Raw genomic sequence first — 21,968 nt, 5'->3', positions numbered from 1 at the left:
ACTGTCTTTTGACATGCAGTTACCTCGTCCAGATGGTTCTTTCGAATGTCTGTTTTGCCGTCTATTAATTTATACGATCTGCTATTTCTGGTTTCTTGTCTTTTCACTATATTTGAATATTGGAAGTCACTAAAGTTTTTTGCTTTAACTTTGCGTTTATTTCTTGTCTTTTGTAGATAATCTGTTGGATCAATAGCCGGCACCAATCCCTCAACCACTTTGTAGAACATAGTCAGCCTCTGATGTTTCCTTCGCTCTTGGAGAGGTGGTAGTTTTAGCTTAGAAAGCATATTTGTGACGCATCCGGTGTCTCTGGATTTATAGTCGTGCAGAATGAAACGTGCTCCTCTTTTCTGTATGCTTTCTATTTTTTTTTCTATTTCCCTGATGGTGAATGGGTCCCAGATGACAGCACCGTATTCTAGTACGGATCTAATCATGGCTAATTTTAACAGTTAAAAAAGTAGAGTTTTTTTTGGTCAAGTATGGTTCAGACAGATCGAGTATTGGTCAGACCTTGGGTGAAGTATGGTTTAGACTGGAAAAACAGGTCGAGTACATGTTGAGAATGGGTTAATACTGTTTCAGACTGGTCGAGTAATAGTTCAGACTATTTTCAACGGCAAAGATAATGGTCAAGTATGATTCAGTACAGTCAAGTATGGTTCAGACTGGGGTCGAGTAAAGTTAAGTAAAAGTCAGACCAATTCAGACTGGTAAAAATCAGTACAGTCGAGTACAGATATAGGCCATTTCAGACTTTAATGGTTTGTAGTGTCTGTGTAGCATGTTTTATTACTAACAAAATATGCCGTATGGTCATGATGGTATCCCAAAGTAAAACCATTTGTATCGTCTTTCCGATAAAGGACAATTTTTTAAGTAAGGGCTGTTTTAAATGAAATAATGGTTTTTTTTCTCTTGATTAAACATGAGCCAAAAAAAAGCAAATGTGACCAGAAAATTGTGTAAAGCAAAGTATTTCTTATATTTCTTTTGTTATCAAATAAAGGATTATAAATATGATATAATAGTTGTCTTTCATTGATCCGGTATGCCAAAAAAATCGATTTATTCTCATTGTTTACTATTTTATATAGCCAGTCTAACCCAGTAAAGTTGACCCACTTTGGGACTGAAATTCTTTTACGAACACATTGCATCTTCAACCTTTCTTTCGATGTTTTTGAATACATAGATATTCATAATAGAGGAGTAAAGCTCACGATTTCCCAATATAAAGATAGCTAAATTATTGTCTTCTCCTCGTGTATGCATGTAGGATTGCTGATTCCAGTATTTAGCTCATCGTCTGGATATCTATGTTTGATTTCAAGCAAACGTCATGTGTTACCGTAGTTGAAACCTGACATTAACTTCACTTTACGCTCCTATATATAAGGCAAGGCAACTAATCCGGGGTCGCCCCTCATCAAATCATTATAAAATGAGAGGTGACCCTAATCCAGGTTAACCCTGAGTGTTGAAGTTTACACTTCTAAATTTAACCCAGCTTAAACAACAGTGGTCGAACCGATTAAATGGCATAGTGCAGGGTATTGTTGAGGATAATTTTCTTACAATTCCGGTTAATAACTTCTGAGCAATGTAATCTACATTGGTATACAGATGAAGATAAGCTTGTGTCATTGTTTTCAGTACATATAGGCTAAGAAGCCGTAGCATTTGTTTACAAAGCTTTGGTTTTTGTGTTTAATACATGTATTATATCGTGGATTATTTTATATCCAGCAACGATAAAGCGAAAGTAAATTGGTAATGCGTATACTCATTTATAACATAGAATTTTTTGGTGATAATGACATTATCATTCTCCCGGGACGTATTGCAAATGTGCCTTTTAAAATGTATTCACCTTAAACATCCATAAGAACTGAAATAATGGCATGACGGTTGACGTCTTGGAGTTAGTGTATGTATAGCTTCTACGTACTCAATAAATGGGCTTAATCAAACAATTCAAATGAAGAGGAACATGAAAAGAAACATTAATACGTTTTAAGATTAGATTCAATTTATAAAATAGTTTGACGCAATTTATGTTTGTAAGACGATTAACTTTTTCATGAACTGTCGATATCATATTTGTATTCTTTTATCATATATATCAGGTTGTTGCCTTTTAAGACATACTATTTTCATCCATTTAGAAAAAAAACAAAATTGGCAGAGAAGTCATATTTTCGTCAAGCAAATCAAACTATATATGTCTCTGTTTACGTGCAGAGAATGCATTATCGGATTTAAAATTCTAATTTTCGCATTCAACGAACCATTAATCTGTTTGTATGTTATTTATGATATTGTGCCAGTTTAACGGTATTTACAAAGAATACAATTTGAGAGGGGTGGACATGGGGTATTCGATTATCGCTTTTCCCCCTTAATCGCGCTTTCCTCCTCCTCGACTCCCGCGTCCCTCCCTCCGATCCCGTTCCCCTCTTTAACTAATCATTTCATTCTGATATGCCTCTTTTTCCACTCCACGAGAAAATCTAGATCTGTGAACATATCTCTGTTCTCTCCAACCAGTTGTAGCTGGTAAAGGAGTTGATCCCCAATGGATCATGATCATTGTTACATACACTATTATCTAGCATACCATACATGAAGAGTGACAATGACAAGATGAACACGTATATATACATAATGAAAGTCTAAGGGTTATAACTCTCGGACAATTCGATGAACCTGGGGATACTAGCGAAAAGGTCTAATAATGTTCATGTGTTTTCAAACTACCGTGTAAATGGAGTTGCAATGTCAAGAAAGACCAAGGTGCATACTGCATGAGCTCAATGTTAGTGTACTTAATAACTTGGTGGTTATAACTTGGGGGAAACTCAATGGAACAGAATATTCTACCTACAGGCACATCTCGAAGTTTTAACAACCGACTGGAACTTATATGTATCAAGAAAGCCATGAGTTCAAAAGGAGTTGCGATCACAAGTCAAAGTTCCAAAACTATAGGAAAACTAATTGAACCAGAAGATCTTGTCTATAATGAATCTCAAACGTATTATGTAAATGTTATACCACAGTACACGGTATCATTATACCCACAGGAATTTCTAACAATGCATCATGATATCATTTAACCCGCAATATTCTTCTAACAAAATATCACAGAAACAATAGACCCAAATGATTCATTCTTCTAACAAAATATATTGGTACCATTAGACACTTGGAATTCGGTTAGCCATTAATAATGATACAATAAGACCCACATGACTCTTATAACAATGTATCATGCTACCATTTGACCCACATGCTTTTTCTTTCAATGTACTATGATACCACATGATTAATTTTTCTTACAATGTTTCATGATACTAATAGTCCACAGGATTCTTCTAACATTGTTTCATGACACTTATAGTCCACAGGAATCTTCTTACAATGTTTCATGATACAAATAATTCACAGGATTCTTCTTACAATGTTTCATGATACTAATAGTCCACAGGATTCTTCTTACAATGTTTCATGATACTAATAGGCCACAGAATTCTTCTTACAATGTTTAATGATACTTATAGGCCACATGATTCTTCTTACAATGTTTCATGATACTAATAGGCCACAGGATGATATTAATATATTGTGATATCTCACATTGTTTCATGATACTAATAGGCCACAGGAATCTTCCAACACTGTATCATGATATCATTAGACCACAGATTCCTTCTATCACTGAATTATTATACCATTAGACAACAGGATTCTTCTTACAATGTTTCATGATACTAATAGGCCACAGGAATCTTCCAACAATGTATCATGATATCATTAGACCACAGGTTCCTTCTACCACTGAACTATGATACCATTAGACCACAGGTTCCTTATACCACTGAACTATGATACCATTATACCACATGTTTCTTCTACCACTGAACTATGATACCATTAGACTACAGGATTCTTCTTACAATGTTTCATGATACTAATCAGGGTTTCCCCTGGGTCAATTATTTTATTCGCCACCTCTTTCGCCAAAACAATATATTTTTCGCCAAGTAACACAAATATATTTTTAAATTTTCCTTTTTTCCAGCCCCCCCTCCCTAAATAAGAAGTGTTTTTTACAAACAAAACGAAGCATCTTATCACTTGGAATTGATCCCTCGTGTAAAGTGTTTTCATTACATTGAAGGGTTACTCTTATGCCAACCTTTTGAATACATTTCTTCATAGCGGCAGTTTTCTTTTCTAGATCGTCGTAAATAAGTAAACCTATATATGCTTGAAACACATGTGTCACTGAAACGACTTTGAAGTACCTACTGAAATCAATGATCTATATGAAAGTTAAATGATAAAGTTTTAAATCAGAGACCTTTCTTGCTTTTGTACATTTTTCGTCAAAACAACAATTTTCTTTTCTGTACTATCATTAAAAGAAGGAGAGAAAGCATAAAAACTTTGCTTCAAACACGTGCATCGCAAAGTGGTAAATAAATCCCTTTGTGACATGTGACAGAAGACATTTAACCATATCATTTTGTCATATCATACAATCAACACCTTTATTAATAAGTCCTTTGATGTCGAAAGCTACATTGTATGAATGCAATCAGCTGATTATTGATTTTCTGTCAAAATCTTAACGAGTTCAAGGTGAATTCCGAGTATTGTCTGATCGGTAAAGTCAGAAAAACCCGAAAAAGAAAATAAACAAGATGGCTGAAAATAAATTGTTATATATATTTCTTTCGCCAAATTCTTTCGCCAATGACGAATTTTAATCGCCAGAATTATTATTTTTTCGCCAGCGGAAACCCAGATACTAATAGGCCACAATATTCTTCTAACAATGTTTAATGATACTAATAGGCCACATAATTCTTCTAAAAATGTTTCATGATACTAATAAGTCACAGGATTCCGCTAACATTGTTTCATGATATTGATATATTGTGATACCTCACATTGTTTATCATTAGACCACAGATTCCTTCTATCACTGAATTATGATACCATTAGACCACAGGATTCTTCTTACAATGTTTCATGATACTAATAGGCCACAGGAATCTTCCAACAATGTATCATGATATCATTAGACCACAGGTTCCTTCTTCCACTGAATTATGATACCATTAGACCACAGATTCCTTCTACCACTGAACTATGATACCATTAGACCACAGATTCCTTCTATCTAAGATTCTTAAAAAGATGAAGCATAAGATAACCATCCCACGCTGTACAGCCTAACACGAATAGATAAAAGCTGGTACAGACATTTTCTTATTTCATTGTTGAACACAAATCATTGTAATTGAATGAAATTCAAAACTCGCAAGGCTCCATAATTGGATAAATAAAGTGTTCTTATTCTTATGCAGAATAGGGTGTATTAAACCTATTTTTATCGCTAGCTCAACCTCTCACGTGTATGATAGTAGCACAAAATTTCACCAAACGAAGTTATACTTAATGTAAGCAATTAAACACAACATTACGGCCTTCAGAAATGAGAAAAACACATACTGCATAATCAAGTATCAAAGGCCCCGAAATGAATGTAATGAACCGATTCAATAAAGATTCTTGCAGTTACATAAAGCTATTCAAACAAATAACAATTTATAAATAAATCGTGTATCTAATAGATATAAGATGTGGTGTGAGTGCCAATGAGACTACTCTAAATCCAATTCACAATTTAAAATAAGTAAACCATTATAGGTCAATGTACGGCCTTTAACACGGAGTCTTGGTAGTTTACTAAATATTTCTTTTAAAAAACATCAACAGAATTAATAAAAACTAAATATTTGCCAACGTTTGATTCTTTAAATTTAAACATATTGTCCTTTCCTTTCGTTTTTTTGGAATACCCAATGAAGGTTCTAGTATGACAACTGACGTTTTTAAAACTGAAACTAATAACTCGACCGTATAAGCAATTTAAAGTCTTAAATGGAATCAGTTATGTTTGGAGAATAAATGTAAGGCGGTACCTAATAGTATTAAAAAATATGATCTGTCCTGGATCGTCCGATGTGCTGTACTTCAAGAAATTCAAGAAATTAAAATGCCCTGAAGTTCTTTTCTTTTATAGTCCTGTGCATAGTTAACATAGGCAATGACCTTATGTTAGTGTGTACGACATTGGTAAATAAAGTTAAATGAGATTTGGCCATTTTTTCAGAACTTAGGCAAAGGGGATTTAAACATGTTAAGTACAGATTTGCAAAGAGATTAAGTATCGTTTTGTGTTTTTTTCTAGCATGGCAATAGAGTTTTATAATTTTAAACCAATTAAAGACTTTTTGATTTTAATTTCAAATAATCCACGATTAAAAAGGGTAGGTCATGTTATGCACATATTCCTGAATCGGGGGTTGTGTTTCTCAATATCATAACACTTTAAACGTTTCACGCTTTCCTTTGGCTTACCATTTAATACAAATCGGGCGGTTAAGAGAAAAAAATACATGCACATTTAATATCAAGAAGACATTTGTAAAACGTAGTAGACCTTTCCGACGAGAATGAACATGTGGTCAATTCCATTTGGAAGTATGACCATGAACATTTTCACATAGCTCAACCGTAGACATACGTAAGGAGTAGAAACATGCTTGGCGGCCTCTAAGGTTATTGTATGTAGGGCTGGTCTGGTGTTTTACCTCCTTTGGGGTTATTGTATGCAGGAATTGCATGATGTTTACCTTCCTGTCTGGTTATTGTTTGAATGGCTTTCATTGAGTTTATTTTTTTGTAGTGCTTACAATTTTGCAATTTGATTATGAACTTTCCGTTTTGAGTTGATCTCGGCTTGCATGATGTTTTAATTCCTTTGGGTTTAATGTACATAGGCCTTGTCCGATCGTTTACTTCCTTTGTTTTTTTTGTAGGGCGTGCATGATGTTTTACTCAGTTTAGTGTTATTGAATGTAGGGCTTGCATGATGTGTAACTTCTTTTGGGGTTATTGTATGTAGGACGTGCATGCTGTTTTACTCAGTTTGGGGTTATTGTATGTAGGGCTTGCATGATGTTTAACTTTCTTTTGGAGTTATTTTATGTATGACTTGCATGTTGTTTAACTTCCTTGCTGGTTATTGGTTTTAGGAACTTTCAATTTTGAATCTTTCTCGGCCTCCAAGATAATTTACTTCCTTTTTGGTTATTGCATGTAGCGCGTGCTTGATGTTTAACTTCCTTTTGGGTTATTGTTTGAAGGGCTTGCACTGAGATTATTTTATGTGACGCTGTGGTTTTGCCATTTGTTTAGGAACTCTCCGTTTTGAATTTTCCTCGGCTGGCATGATGTTTTACTTCCTTTGGGATTATTGTATGAAGTACTTGATTGATGTTTAACGCTCTTGCTTGTTATTGTTTGAAAGGTTTGCATTGAGGTTTTGTTATGTAGCTCTTTTAATTTTTCCATTTGATTCGGAACATTTTGTTTTGAATTTTCCTCGGCGTTCGGTATTCGTGTGATTTTGCTTATTGTATAAAGGGTTTTCTTGATGGTTTATGTTTTTTTGGGAAGCTTGCTTGATTTCTTGCTTTATGTGCGACTCCATTTTGTTTATTGTAAGTTGGGTTTTTTTGCGGTTTAACAAACTTTTGGGTTATTGTATGTAAGGCTTGCTTGATATTTACTTCCTTGAGGTAATAATAAATAGGGCTTGGTTGATTTTATACGTCATTCGGGGTTATTGACTTTGTATGTTAGGTTTGCTTGATGTTTTACTTCCTTTGGGGTTATTGTATGTTGGGCTTGTTAGATAGCTTACGTCCTTGCTTATTATTGTTTGAAGGGCTTGCTTTAGGATTTAGTGCATTGGGGTGATAATGAAATATTCAGTTTTAAATTTTCTTCGGCGGTCGGTATTTTTTTTCATTTTACTTTTTGCTTATTCATTGTATGTTTAACTTCCTTGTTGGTTTATATCCCTGTGGTCGACGGAGAGCTTGCTTAATTTATGACGTCATTTGGGGTTTTTGTATGTTTATCTTGCTTGATGTGTGACGTCGTTTGGGTTATTGTTTATAAATCCTTTTGAAGGGGTTTCTTGATGCGTTATGTCATTATGGTTTATATTGTATGTAGAGCTTGTTTGATGTTTCACGTCATTTGGGGTTATTGTATGTAGGGATTGCTTGATATTGTACGTCCTTAACGATGTTAGTGTAAATATGGCTTGCATGACATTTATGTCATTAGGGGTCACTGTATTTAAGGGTTGCTTGATGTGTTACGTCTGTCAGGGTTATTGTGTGTAGGGATTGTTTGGTCTGTTACGTCCTTTTGATTTAACGTATGCAAAGCTTGCTTGATATGCTTCGTCCTTTGTTATTATTGTATTTAAGGTTTGCGTGATGTTATACATCATATGGGGTTGTTATATGTTGGACATTTAGGTTTGCTGCTCACAAGGAAGCTATTAAACCAAGAGTTACAAATGGTGAAGTTGAAATCATCCCTTCGTAAATATTACGGACGCCATCACGAGTTGGTTGATCGCTATGAAATAACCGTTTCAAAAATGATATCGGATATTTTTCTTACGTCGTAACTACAATCCCCTTCCCTTTCATGAATGTGACCTACCGAATAAGACTATTTACCGGATTTTTTTTATCACATAAGCAACACGACGGGTGCCACATGTGAAGCAGGATCTGCGTACCTTTCCAGAGCACCCGAGATCACCCCTAGTTTTTGGTGGGGTTTGTGTTGTTTATTCTTTAGTTTTCTATGTTTTGTCATGTGTAATGTTGTTTGTCTTTTTGTCTTTTTCATTATTAGCCATGGCGTTGTCAGTTTGTTTTAGATTTATGAGTTTGACTGTCCCTTTGGTATCTTTCGTCACTCTTTTATGATGTTTTACGTTCTTTGGGGTTACTGTATGTATGGCTTGGCTATAGGTTTACGTTATTCAGGTTAAATGTATGTAGAGCTTTTTTTTTTTTTTTATGTCACACGTCATTCGGGATTATTGTATATAGGACTTGCTTAGTGGCTTTTGTCCTTTGGGGTCAATGTAAGTAGAGCTTACTAGATGTTGTATTTACTTTTGTGTTTTTTAATGTAGGACTTGCTTGACGGATTACGTCATGCAGGGTTTATGTTTGTATGGCTTGTTTACACTAGACAAATGTGTTCAATCTAACAATTTTAATGAAGAAAAAAATGAATACTAAAATTCATAACGCTTTAATTTTATAATCAGTAATTGAAATGGTTTTAACACATGTATGTTAGTAAGATGATTACCTTCTCGGTTGATTTATGATGAACTAACGATGTATTTACCATGTTTACATATCTATGAACTTACACATTTCTAACTATTACTTTTGTGAACTTAAATCATTCATATGCTAAACGAAAAATTCGAAAAAGAAATACTATTAATGTATATAAAGGTATATAAGTCTGTGTTTACGCCAGCAAATTGTGCTATAGTATATAACCATTATGATACAAATCACGTATTTTGGAAGTTTCGTGTGAAAGCAATGCAGTAATTAACATATGTCACAACTAGACCAACGGCAATTTTCTCACAATGTATCATGGTACCATTTAACCCTCAAAATTCTTCACACAATGTTTGTTTTTTATACCATCCCCCCGTACCAATAAATCTAACATACATGCCAAGATACAAGTGACCCTTAACGTTTTCGTGGTATTATATAAAAAAAACCAGATAAGACATCTGATCTATATTCTAACCGATGGTAAAATGTTTGAATTTTCGAAAAACTAAGGATTTTCTTATCCCAGGAATAGATTACCTCAGCCGTATTTGGCACAACTTTTTGGAATTTTTGATCCTCAATGCTCTTTAACTTCGTACTTGTTTGGCTTTATAAATAATTTGATATGAGCGTCACTGATGAGTCTTATGTAGACGAAACGCGCGTCTGGCGTACTAAATTATAATCCTGGTACATTTGATAACTATTTGAGTTATTGTAAATTCGCATGGCGTTAAATCCATGCATGGCATGATATGTTTACCCTGTTTTACTAGTTCTCGCTCCTACTAAAGTTCGTGTGATTCGTTCAGATTTTGTTTTATGTTAGTAAGCTTCATTTGGCTCCTTTATATTATATTTACGGTAATATTGGTAAACTGTTACTATTTAAATCGTTTAGAAATTACTGAATAAAATTGAGAATGGGAATGGGGAATGTGTCAAAGAGACAAAAAACGACCATAGAACAGACAACAGACCAAGGTCACCAATAGGTCTTCAATGCAGCGAGAAACTCCCGCATCTGGAGGTGTTCTTCAGGTGGCCCCTAAACAAATATCTATACTAGTTCAGTGACAGTGGATATCATACTAAACTACGAATTATACACTATAAAAGAGGGACAAAAGATACCAAAGGGACAGTCAAACTCATAAATCTAAAACAAACTGACAACGCCATGGCTAGAAATGAAAAAGACAAAAAGACAAACAATAGTACACATGACACAACATAGAAAATCAAAGAATAAACAACACGAACCCCACCAAAAACTAGGGGTGATCTCAGGTGCTCCGGAAGGGTAAGCGGATCATGCTCCACATGTGGCACCCGTCGTGTTGCTTATGTGATCACAAATCCGGTAAATAGTCTAATTCGGTAGGTCACATTCATGAAAGGGGGATTGAAGTTACGACGTAAGGAACATATCTGATATCAGTTATGAAACGGTTATTCCATACCGGTCAACCAACTCGTGATGGCGTCCGTAAAATTTACGAAGGGATGATAAACTAGAATTAAAAATCATACAAGACTATCAGAAGACTGAGGCTCCTGAATTGGGACAGGTGCCAAAATGCGGCGGGGTTAAACATGTTTTTTTTTATATTTCAACCCTCCCCGATACCAATGTAGAAAACTAAACGCATACCTATACGCACAGTAAAATTCAGTTAAAGAGAAGTCCGAGGCCGATGCCAGAATAGGTAACAAAAAAAACCCCCAAGAATGACAATAATATATAAATAACAACAGACTACCAGCAGTTACTGATATGCCAGCTCCAGACCTCAATTAAACTGATTGAAAGATTATGTCTTTATCATATAAATATCAGGCACAATTCCTCCCGTTAGAGGAACAAACATGACTATGCGGTATGGGCTTTGCTCATTGTTGAAGGCCGTACGATGACCTATAGTTGTTTATGTCTGCGTCATTTTGGTCTCTTGTGGACAGTTGTCTCATTGGCAATCCTACCAAATCTCCTTTTCTTATATGAACAATCTATACCCAAAACTGCTGTATGGGCATGTGATCACATTTTGAATTTCATCAGAACCATAAAACATTCAACATGACCCAGATTACAAGATAACACTTTCATTAAAATTTGGAAAGAACACGTTTAATAATTTAATGCGTCCGAAGCATTGTGACATATATTAAGAGATACACTGAATCATTTAACACGTGACTTTGGTGTACGTCATAGAGAAAAAATATCTCCAGTCGACGTTAATTTGAACGATTAAGAAGATTATTCTTAAAAAATGAGGAAATCGGAATAGACACTTTTAGAACTGTTTTCTATATATGAATCTATACAATAACATGATTTACTATTAGCTTTATGGTTAGAACGTTACCATAGTTCAATGTAAGTACTTCACGTATTTGCCGACAAAAGTTTAATATGTTTCGAAAAAGGACAAGTTTAAGTTCACAATATAGATAAATTAAATTCGAAATTAATGCTCATCTCAAATAAAATATCTAAGTTACTTAACCTTAACTGATCACAAATAACGTTTAGCTCTTCATGGATATTTCTTTTGGCACATACGACTGCTTCACGCAACGGTTATCTTCTTGCGCGTTTTGAGTTCCTGTCCTGTATTTGTGTTGCTTCTTGACTCCACCAGATGAGAGTGTGTTCGTTCGACCGGTCTATGTAGCAAGTTACCTCCTTGGAGATTTTCCTGAAATGGCTTGATGTGCGACCTACTTTTTACGAGCCATTGCGATTCGTGTTCTGGTCTTCTTTTATCAACGGTCATACCTGAAGGTATATCATCTTAATGGTCATAATTTACATGGCAACTTTGCCGTGGACTTTCCTTTCTGGTTGTCAATAGCTGTGTTCTTGTATGAAATTTCGTTTTAAAGAACTATAGATGTTGACTGCTGGCTGATTTTTCTATTAATCGGTCCGTTTCCTCTAATAACTTTGTCCTCGATTATAACCCAATAGAAGTCAGCGCCTATGAGTAAGGCAGTTTTGAAACGTTCTGTACCTTGTACAGAATATGCAAGTTAAAGTTTTCTTAAATGTGGAAAGCTTCTTGTAGTCTAAGAAATCTGATTGCGAACCCATAAAAATGCAGTAGTGTACAATCTGTCTGTGAATCCTTCTCCAGCTTCGAGTATGTCGATCTCTTTGGTTATAGATTTGCTTAGATTTTCCAATATCAAATTATCTCTCCCGTGTAATAAATTTTCTAATATCAATAGGTAATTTGTCCAAAAGTACTGGTACCAAATGCGAATCATACATCTCTGGTGTTTGACTAAGTGACTCTAATCCTCGCACATACGAATCTAGTGTGTCTCCCGAAGACCTCATGCTGAATGCATCAATTGTCTTTGCGGGTAAGTTCGTGAGTGCTTTCGTGTAAGCATGCATCAGTTTGTCCAAACCGATCTCTGAGAAAGTTGACTGCATCGTAATTTGAATTTGTTAAAGCAAATCCCTATACTGTTAGCGCGGCGCTTCCCTCAATCTGGGCTTTAAGATAATAATACTGTTGGATTGGCGTTAATGTGTCGTCTGAGCTTACAATCTAGTTCGTACATATACTCATCGGAGTCGGCGTGACGGCGTCATCGAGAGCATTCACTTCGTCAACTTCTGTGTCTGTTTTTAATTTAACTCGTCGAGTTTTACCTTTGGCTTTGAGCGTTCCTGATGAAGGTCCTGTCGGTAATTTTGTGCTCAATTTTTTTTTTTGCGGTTTGAATTCTGTTGTATCGGCATATTTTACATAGGTCTAATTTGTCAGCACAGTAGAGTAACTCGTGGTCGGTCTACATGATTTTGTTGTGCGTTATTTGTTTCATGTGTGTTTACTCTTTAGTATTACATAATTTGGCATTAGATTGCCTTGGTAAACATTACAAGTATACTTTTATTTTTTGACGTAATGAAGCACTTTTTGGAAGAGGTCTTGACATAAAAAGAATCACATAAAACTCATCACAGTAGCGTCTGGCATATCAGATGATAAGCAATTGATAATTTCTTTAGTACCCATATAAAAAGTATACACATTGCAAACCTTGAATATCTCCAGCAATTTGTATAACTTGGATACACATACAATTATTTTAGTAACAACAAATCTAAATATCAAATCATTGAAAATGTTTTACGTAAAAACTCAGCAATCTTGCCAGGCCCATACGGTGGTTTACCAGACGCAGATAGAAATATTTCAGATATTATTTTGAATATGCAGAGCAGTAGTAATATTTACAAAATACATAAAAATTATCTTCACATAAACTTATACTTATATAAATGACAGCTGGTGATCTTAAATTATTAACTTACGAAAATACAGTGATTTTTACGAAAGACGTCATTAAATAAACTTTAGTCTGGAAATTGTCCAAGTTTCAGTGTCAAAATAAAAAGTACAAGTATAAATAAAAACAACGGCAATGAGAATTTTACATTCCATTAAGTTTGTCTGTGTATATGCACTAGTCTCGTTAAACGGGTTTCGCTTATTTCCCTTCAAACCAGAATATCATATTTTAACAATCATTTCATCTAGGATATTATGTATATATGCGTGTGTATGCACTAGTCTAGTAGGAAGTGCAACATCATTTCAGTTTTGTTTTTCATTAAAAATCAAACCGACCTTCAACAGTACATTCACAGTTGGGGATGTATGTTATATCGTCGTCATTACATAAAATAGTCAATTATGGTTCGATTTTTAAGTATATTCATGTCATACTTTTAAATATATATTGAAAATAGAAAACAGGTAGGGACTTTCTGATGCAAACAATTGTATTTGCATAAGCATTCTGCAAATAGAAAAAGACCAATCGTTTTATATGCTAATGAAAATATTCTAAACCAGAGACCAAAATGACATTTTATAAAGACAAGACAAACAGACAAAAATACACAAAATACAACATAAAAAAATAAGACTAAGCAACAAGAACCCCACAATCAATTAGGAGTGACATCAGGGGCTCTAAAAGAATAAGCAGATCCTGCTCCACCTATGGAACCGTCGCGATGCTCATGTTAGTACACACCCTGTAATAAGTCTCAAACGATAGGTCAAATTCGTGAAAAGGGAATGGGAATGTTGTTAACGACATAAGAAACATTTCTGCTATCATCTGTAAAACAGATATTCTAAAGCGGTCAATCAACTCGTGATGGTTTCCGTAGAATTTCCGCAGGGTTTGTTTTAGTTGCATCAATTGGAGTACTTTGTGTAATATATACATTGTAAGCAGCAACCCTCTATAAAGAAATCATGACATGATAGGAAATACAAGCCCGGGAATATCGTACCAATTGGAAAATATATACTCCGTTAGTTTCCGTATGAAAGGGCTGCTGAAATGTTGCTTCAAAGAAATGGTAAGTTCATAATTTGGAAGCTGAAGTTATCTCTATTTTCGAACAGTGGTACTGTTGCCTTTATTTATCGCAAAGTTTTGTTTTCAACCAAAAAGGTTTAGATTTAACTCAAGATATGAGGCAGACTTGACTGTATCTTTGTTATCATTTATCTCTAGTTCGATTGGATAGATGCGTTCAAGATGGTCATCAAATTTTGAATGATTTATTGAGAGAACATCATATATATATATAGCCGAAAGAAAAGTTAATTGATACTGCTAACGTCTTTTCTTTCTTCCAACAAAGTTTCTGTATGATGTCAGCCTCATAATAATCAAGGATCAAGTTGGAAAGAAGTTGGTTCCCATGGGAATGACGATAAACACATTCACATATCGTTACTAATGTTGTTCATTTCATCATTAATGTTTTGTTTGGATCGGAATGATTTTTTAAAAAGTGAATTTATCCCTCCCTAAGACAAGATAGTTGTATCTACGTCGGGCACACTTCTTTATGAAACAAAGCAATACCAACTTTTGCAATTTTTAAAGTGCCAGTCTTTGTAAGAATCAGGCAATTTAGGTAAAAATTAAAACATGATTAGAAAAACCCACCGAGCTAATCATGCTATTTAATACTAACCATCATCCTGAGTTAAACATTATTAGTCTTTTGTTTGTCTGTGTGTCTGGTTATATCAAAAACTTGGTTGGAAAATTGGTTAGAATGATAGCAAATTACAGAGTTATCTCCCCTGATTCGTTCATTTCTAGTGCATTTCAACCAAATTGAATCTTCTATTACCAGAACTGAAAATGGAAATGAATGTTATTTTTGTGCATAACTACATATTATGAACTGAAATCAATGTCAAATTGGGTGGGTTTTTTTGGTCATGTTTTCGCCACTGCCTGATTCTTAGGCAGACCGGTACTTAAACCTTAAGTTGTATTTGGGAATATATGTGTACAGTGTAGACAATCAAATGTTTTAATACTATTGCAAGATGAAAAAGTCTTAGATTGTATGTAAATAAGATGAAAGAAAAAGTAAATAAATGACAATTGTTGTCAAATATTGACCGATAAATAAAACGCCTACATATTGGCGTCGCCCGTTTATTCAAACGAAAAATGTCAAAGGTCTGAACACCTGTGATTTATTCCCACTTTTATTCTACACTCTCTCAAAAAAGAAAAGGAAAAAAAAGAAAAGGGAAATGGTAAATCTAAAGGAGAAACTTGAATATCTAAAGAAGAAATTGCTAAAATAAATCTAAAAAAGAAATCGGTGAAAATAAAAGAGATAATTTTTTAACATTATCATAACAGATCCAATGTATATACCGCTATTCTTAATGAATGAAACTTCAATCTAGGAAGATAACATTATACAATTTATCTTCGCAAAACTTGGAAGCTAATTAGAAAATTTATCAAAAGGTCATAAAAATGTAATGATTTTGTGTTCTAGTAATTAACGTCTGGTCCATCAAATTAAATAAGATAAATGTGGATCTAATTTTCTCATGTGAAAGGTTAGTCTAGAAAAGCTCTTCGAAATCACGAAATTTACAAGGCGTTCATTCCATTTACTCATGTGCACTTATTATGTTTTGATACTAGTGAACTTTTTTAAATCTAATTTTAAAATAACTTGACCTCAAACATCAGACAAACATACATTATTTCTGAACAGATTAAAAAGACGAGGTTACTATATGTAGGAGGTTCAAGTGTGCAAAGAGTTACTGTTCTCAAACTATTAAAACATGAATAGAAAAACTTTATTTATGGAATACTAATTCGGGTAGTCTAGATAGTCACACAGTTTCAGCAATAGTAATATAAATAGGTTTAACAAATGTATACAATTGATAAGATTGACGTTTTGGTTGATTAATGATGAACTAATGATATTATCATATGTATATAATCACTTATCATACATGTCTAATTTTTACTTTAAAATCTCCTAATCTGTCAGAAATGTTTTTGAAATGAATTGGCAGCGTATTCATATTTATCCTTACAAATTGCGTAATTGAAAATGACAAATTTGACTTTAGAAATGATTAAGCAAAAGAAATATACAAAAAAATATTATCGAAGTGTTATGTGATTATTTGAAAATATCACCTTATCAAAGCATACAATTAAATTTAAAAGAATTCCCAATAATATGTGTTTACCCTAGGTACCACAAATCGGAAACATGAAACTGTTTCCCTTCAAATATTTCAAAATAATAGTGCAATCGTTTTTAAAGGTTGAGGGATGACCATTCGATATTTCGTGGGGTTGGATGGGTGAGACGGAACGTTTGAACATGAATAGCGTGGGCTGATTTAAGCTGCCAAAATAATGTATCAACAGAAAAAAATTGAGTATTCAGTTCTGCTTCCTTTAAACGGTTGCTCTTAATAGTTTGTTGTTTTTATTTCTGATTTTTTTAATATTACTTCAAGTTATCTCAATCAAACTGAATATTCATATGTTCGCAATATATAACTCCAAACATTGTTTTACATTGTACTAAGGTAGAACTATTGACAATATGCCTCCCATGTCCGTTGATCAGTATATGCATTTTCTAAAAGATGACGTTCAACCATTTTAAGTATTTGATAGTTTTCCCGAAATATACACCAGGATATTTTTGTTTTTTTTATGGATAAAAATGTCAAATAGATATTGAGGGGCGACAGAACAACATCGACTATAATATACATTACAGTATATGAATGAGCTTCAATCACCCTATATCAATCGTTATTTGAGACGAATGTTTAACAGTGTATTTTTTACCCCCCCCCCCCCCTGCAAATTAGAAGAATCGAACCTGTTTGTTTAACGAAATTCAAAATGTAGTATAAATAATAAATTAACATAGCATTTTATCCCACTACTTACAACTTTATACATACGGAAAAAAGAAATTAATGTTTCAAGTGTATTAAAAAAATGCTATTGATTCACTGTCCGCAGTAATGCCCTAATTTGTAGACAAAAAAATCTAAAGTCTATAGCTGAATCCCCGTTTTTTTATTTGTTAGTTTGGGCAGTTACATCAACACAGTATATATGAAAAATTATCAAAGATTCCAGTTGGCATATATACGTCAGTCGTACGTTTATTGATGTTTTTTTCCTCTTCATTTTTGTCATGCTCCATGTTATGTGAAACTTGATATAAAGTTACAAATCGTATAATATTAAGCATATCACTAGCGCAAAGAATATTGAAACACCAGATATAACTTTAAGTAGTTCGTTGGATACCACACATGTCCACGATATGAAAAACTCAAATACTATGCATGAATAATATCACTTTAATGTAAAATCGACAAAAATAAATGCATTCATTAAAGATCCTCCTTCATCTGTTATTTGTGAATAGTTCGTACCCAATAATACCCAATCTTTATACATTCAATTATGAGGACCAATTGAAAGATGTTTCATGTTGAGCAACATTCACTGGAACTCCAGTATTTAAAGCGTTGAAGTCCAGTAAAAAGTTATAGCTATGTTGTTTTTCGGTGATACAACTAGATTGACAAAAATGAACATCCGTTACGCTATTTTTCTGGTTTATTTTGCAGTTTTGAGTGGAGCAATTCATATGAAGAGAGGTAAGCGATCACCAAGATATGTACATCACATATAAATAACTATTTCAATTACATTTTCATACCTACTACAAAAGATTCTCGACGAATTTCTCAATACCAGGAGCCTGTAGTTTGAAGCGATTGTCGATGATTGTTGTCTGCTATAGATTTTAGATGTTTGTTGTTTTATCATAAATCTGTGTGATGTTTTTTTTCATTTGAATTGCTTTACATATTACCTTTGGTTGTTTGTCTTACTGACTTATATCAATTACCATTTAAAGGTATTTTGAAGTCTATGCAAGCCCACTTGTTATATCCATTTCAGTCATTGATCGATCTTTCCCACGCCCCTTTTGAAATTTAAATCCCGGATTTTACTAAGAAATTAAGCCAGCCGTCTTCCATTTCGATTCTGAATAAATGGAAAAACGGTATTACCACGTGGAGGCAATTAAGGTGGTACCTAACACTACAGGGAGATAACCCTGTGAAATCAGCTAAACGTTTTAATTACATTGCGTTGTGAAGACAATGTTAAGATTCTCAATGATCAAATTAGTGTTTGTTTAACTGCTATATAACCAGTGTAATTGTTATGATAAAATGATTGGTTTAAATTTTATGAAAACTAAACGAGCCAATTTAATTTTAGTGCAGGTGTTGGGTACCACCTTAAAATACATTTAGATATTTCCATTATATAAACTATTGTCAAACATAAGCTTGTCGATAATATAAGATAAATTTTTTCATAAAATTAAATGTTTGCAAACAATACAAGAAGTCTATCGTTGACCATTTTTTTTAACTGGTTTGCAATACACAACTAATAACATTAAGCTGTTTCAATGTTAGGATTTTTTCGGTAGATAATTTTCATGAGTGATAATTGAAGTAAAATTATATTCAAAAAGTACGATAAAGAGCTAATATAATCGAAACAGTTCAACAGTGTAGACATATCTGGATAAAAAAATCACTTTATACGTATGTATGCTTGTACATTCCTTATTATCAACGATTTCCTAGGTTATATCACTGAACATTTTATAAAATCAATATCCGTATTTTCATGCCAGTAATAAAGTACGAGTTAGACTTATGCTAAAGGTAAAAGAATATATATATTAATATTCGAAATTAAATTCAAAAGTCGAGAGTCTGCATCAAATGAAATTGGTATTAAATTATAGAAAAATGCTGCTACATTGGTGAACACTTACAAGGAAAAACACCTATGTTTGAGGAATCTATATTTTAGAAAAAAAATCACTTTGCTTTAATTGTCTGAGTTATGTTCTATTTTTTATAATTCAAACTTAAACCAAACGTTTGTACTAGCCGGGTAACTATTAAACAACAACATGAAATTCAGGAGTCATAACATGACTTGCAATATCGGCTCATTCATGTCGGACAAATAATACTTTCAAGAATATATCGTTTGTTTTTATAGTTTCTTAATTTGTTAGTTTTCAAAGAGATAATGTTTACCTCTACTTGATAAATAAGTTGTTTAACACATTATTGAGTATACTAGTAAAGAAAAGTTTGAACGACATTTGTTTAATTTGATTTCTCTTGTTTTTTTTTTCTCATTTTGTCGGTTTGTTTTTAATTTGGTTTATCTGACAAAATTTTTGAGTAGGAAGAGGAATTGTTTTGATTGTATTACTTTTCCGTTTAATTGTTATTTTTTTCTACAAAAAAACTCGAAGTCACTATTCAGGAATTATATCACATTTATTTAGGATATGTGTGTTCATTTTCTATTTTTTTATATAGAAAAAGAAGTAGCAGAAACCACCAATGAACTGGATAACCTTTATGGAAGACAATTACGTGAGGTAAGTTTGTAAAACATTCTTAAACTAGCTATGATACAAATATAGGGTCTAAAATAGCGACGATTAACATCCAAACTATCTTGGCGTGGATCAGTCTCAAGTTAAACTGACGCAGTTACTAAATTAGATATTGTAAATGCTGAAGAGTGTAATTTGGCGTATATATAAAATTTAGTCCTGGTATCTATGATGAGTTTATTTAAACAGGCCGCAAATGTTCGCAGTGAGGATTCTAAAATTATTTCCCCATTACGCCAGTACATTTTTACAACTGTAGAAATGGAAGCCATTGTAGGGTGACACGCTGCCAATTTTGCTCTTGAAAACCAATAAATTTTATCCACATAGCACCAATACGATCCTTATATACCAGTTGTATTTTAAAAGATAAATGTATCAACTAGCTAATGAGCATCAGTTAATGATCTTGTATGTATTGATTCAACTTAAAGGAATTGTCTGATCGGTTGTCAGGTGGAATTTTCGAAAATTCTTAATAGATATAGGAAGATGTGGATTGAGTGCCAATGAGACAACTTTCCATCCAAATAACAATTTAAAAAGTAAACCATTATAGGTTAAAGTACGGCCTTCAACACGGAGCCTTGGCTCACACCGAACAACAAGCTATAAAGGGCCCCAAAATTACTAGTGTAAAACCATTCAAACGGGAAAACCAACGGTCTAATCTATATAAACAAAACGAGAAACGAGAAACACGTATATATTACATAAACAAACGACAAATACTGTACATCAGATTCCTGACTTAGGACAGGTGCAAACATTTGCAGCGGGATTAAACGTTTTAATGGATCCAAACCTTCTCCCTTTTTCCTGAAACAATATCATAGCATCACAACATAGAAAAACATACGATAAAATATCAATTGGCAGACTTAACTCAATCAAAAAAAGTACTTGTAGTAAAACAATAGCTATTCGAACATACCTAATCTGTTTTTGTGATTCATTATGATAGGTATTTTGACTTGACCCATATATTTCATTTTTTCGTACTATGATTTTTTTTATGTAATAAAGTCAACCTAAAGCTTTGAAATATCAAAAGGATAGAATATGAAGCGAGATGATATATCAAATAATCTTGCTTTGTACGTTTTAAAGACAAAATATACACCTCAAACACGCCTTAACATAAAAGGTGCACTGGTTTTTCTCTTTTCGATACAATTGTTACCTATTTTGGGAAATTTTTTCCTGAGTCACATAATGGAAGGGCAGACACGAAAATTACTAAACTAATAGATTGATATGTTCTACATTCGTGGTATTTAAAAAAAGATAAATCGGAGGTTATGCATTTCCTACCTGCAATTGATAGATAGCCATATCGTCAACTTGATATCTAATTGTTTGCATTGCTATGTAATAGATAAATTGAAAACTTATGCAAATGGTGTTTGTAAAATAAAACTCTTCGTAATTGAGAAGAAAACTGTTGTTTTATTTGTTTCTATTAATTTAAAAAATGTTAGTTTCTATAGTAAACATTACGATAAGCATTTATCGCTATCTCTAACAAAGGGCTTCGATTCCTTTGTTCTATTTCAACTGGGTTTCCGCTTGTTTTCACCTGTCTTAAGTCAGGAATCTGATGTACAGTAGTTGTCGTTTGTATATATTATTTATACGTGTTTCTCGTTTTTTTATATATAGGTTAGACCGTTAGTTTCCCGTTTGAATGGTTTTACACTAGTAATTTTGGGGCCCTTTATAGCTTGTCGTTCGGTGTGAGCCAATGTTTCGTGTTGAAGGCCGTACTTTGACCTATAATGTTTTACTTTTATAAATAGTTATTTTGATGGAGAGTTGTCTCATTTGCACTAATACCACAT

General features: G+C 33.4%; 1 protein-coding gene across 1 annotated transcript in view; it reads left to right on the top strand.

Moving 5' to 3' along the window:
* The first annotated feature begins 18,191 nt into the window (after nt 1-18,191).
* The window catches only part of LOC134705020 (MAM and LDL-receptor class A domain-containing protein 2-like), a 46,444-nt gene continuing 42,667 nt past the window's right edge, over nt 18,192-21,968 (top strand). The window contains exons 1-2 of the mRNA XM_063563788.1: nt 18,192-18,280; nt 20,048-20,109. Of these exons, the coding sequence (XP_063419858.1) occupies nt 18,211-18,280; nt 20,048-20,109 (132 nt within the window). The 5' untranslated portion in view covers nt 18,192-18,210. The remainder of the gene's footprint in view (nt 18,281-20,047; nt 20,110-21,968) is intronic.

Source organism: Mytilus trossulus, chromosome 2 (assembly GCF_036588685.1).
Source record: "Mytilus trossulus isolate FHL-02 chromosome 2, PNRI_Mtr1.1.1.hap1, whole genome shotgun sequence".
In the NCBI taxonomy this organism is placed as follows: domain Eukaryota; kingdom Metazoa; phylum Mollusca; class Bivalvia; order Mytilida; family Mytilidae; genus Mytilus; species Mytilus trossulus.
This window is presented reverse-complemented; position numbering and strand designations above follow the sequence as displayed.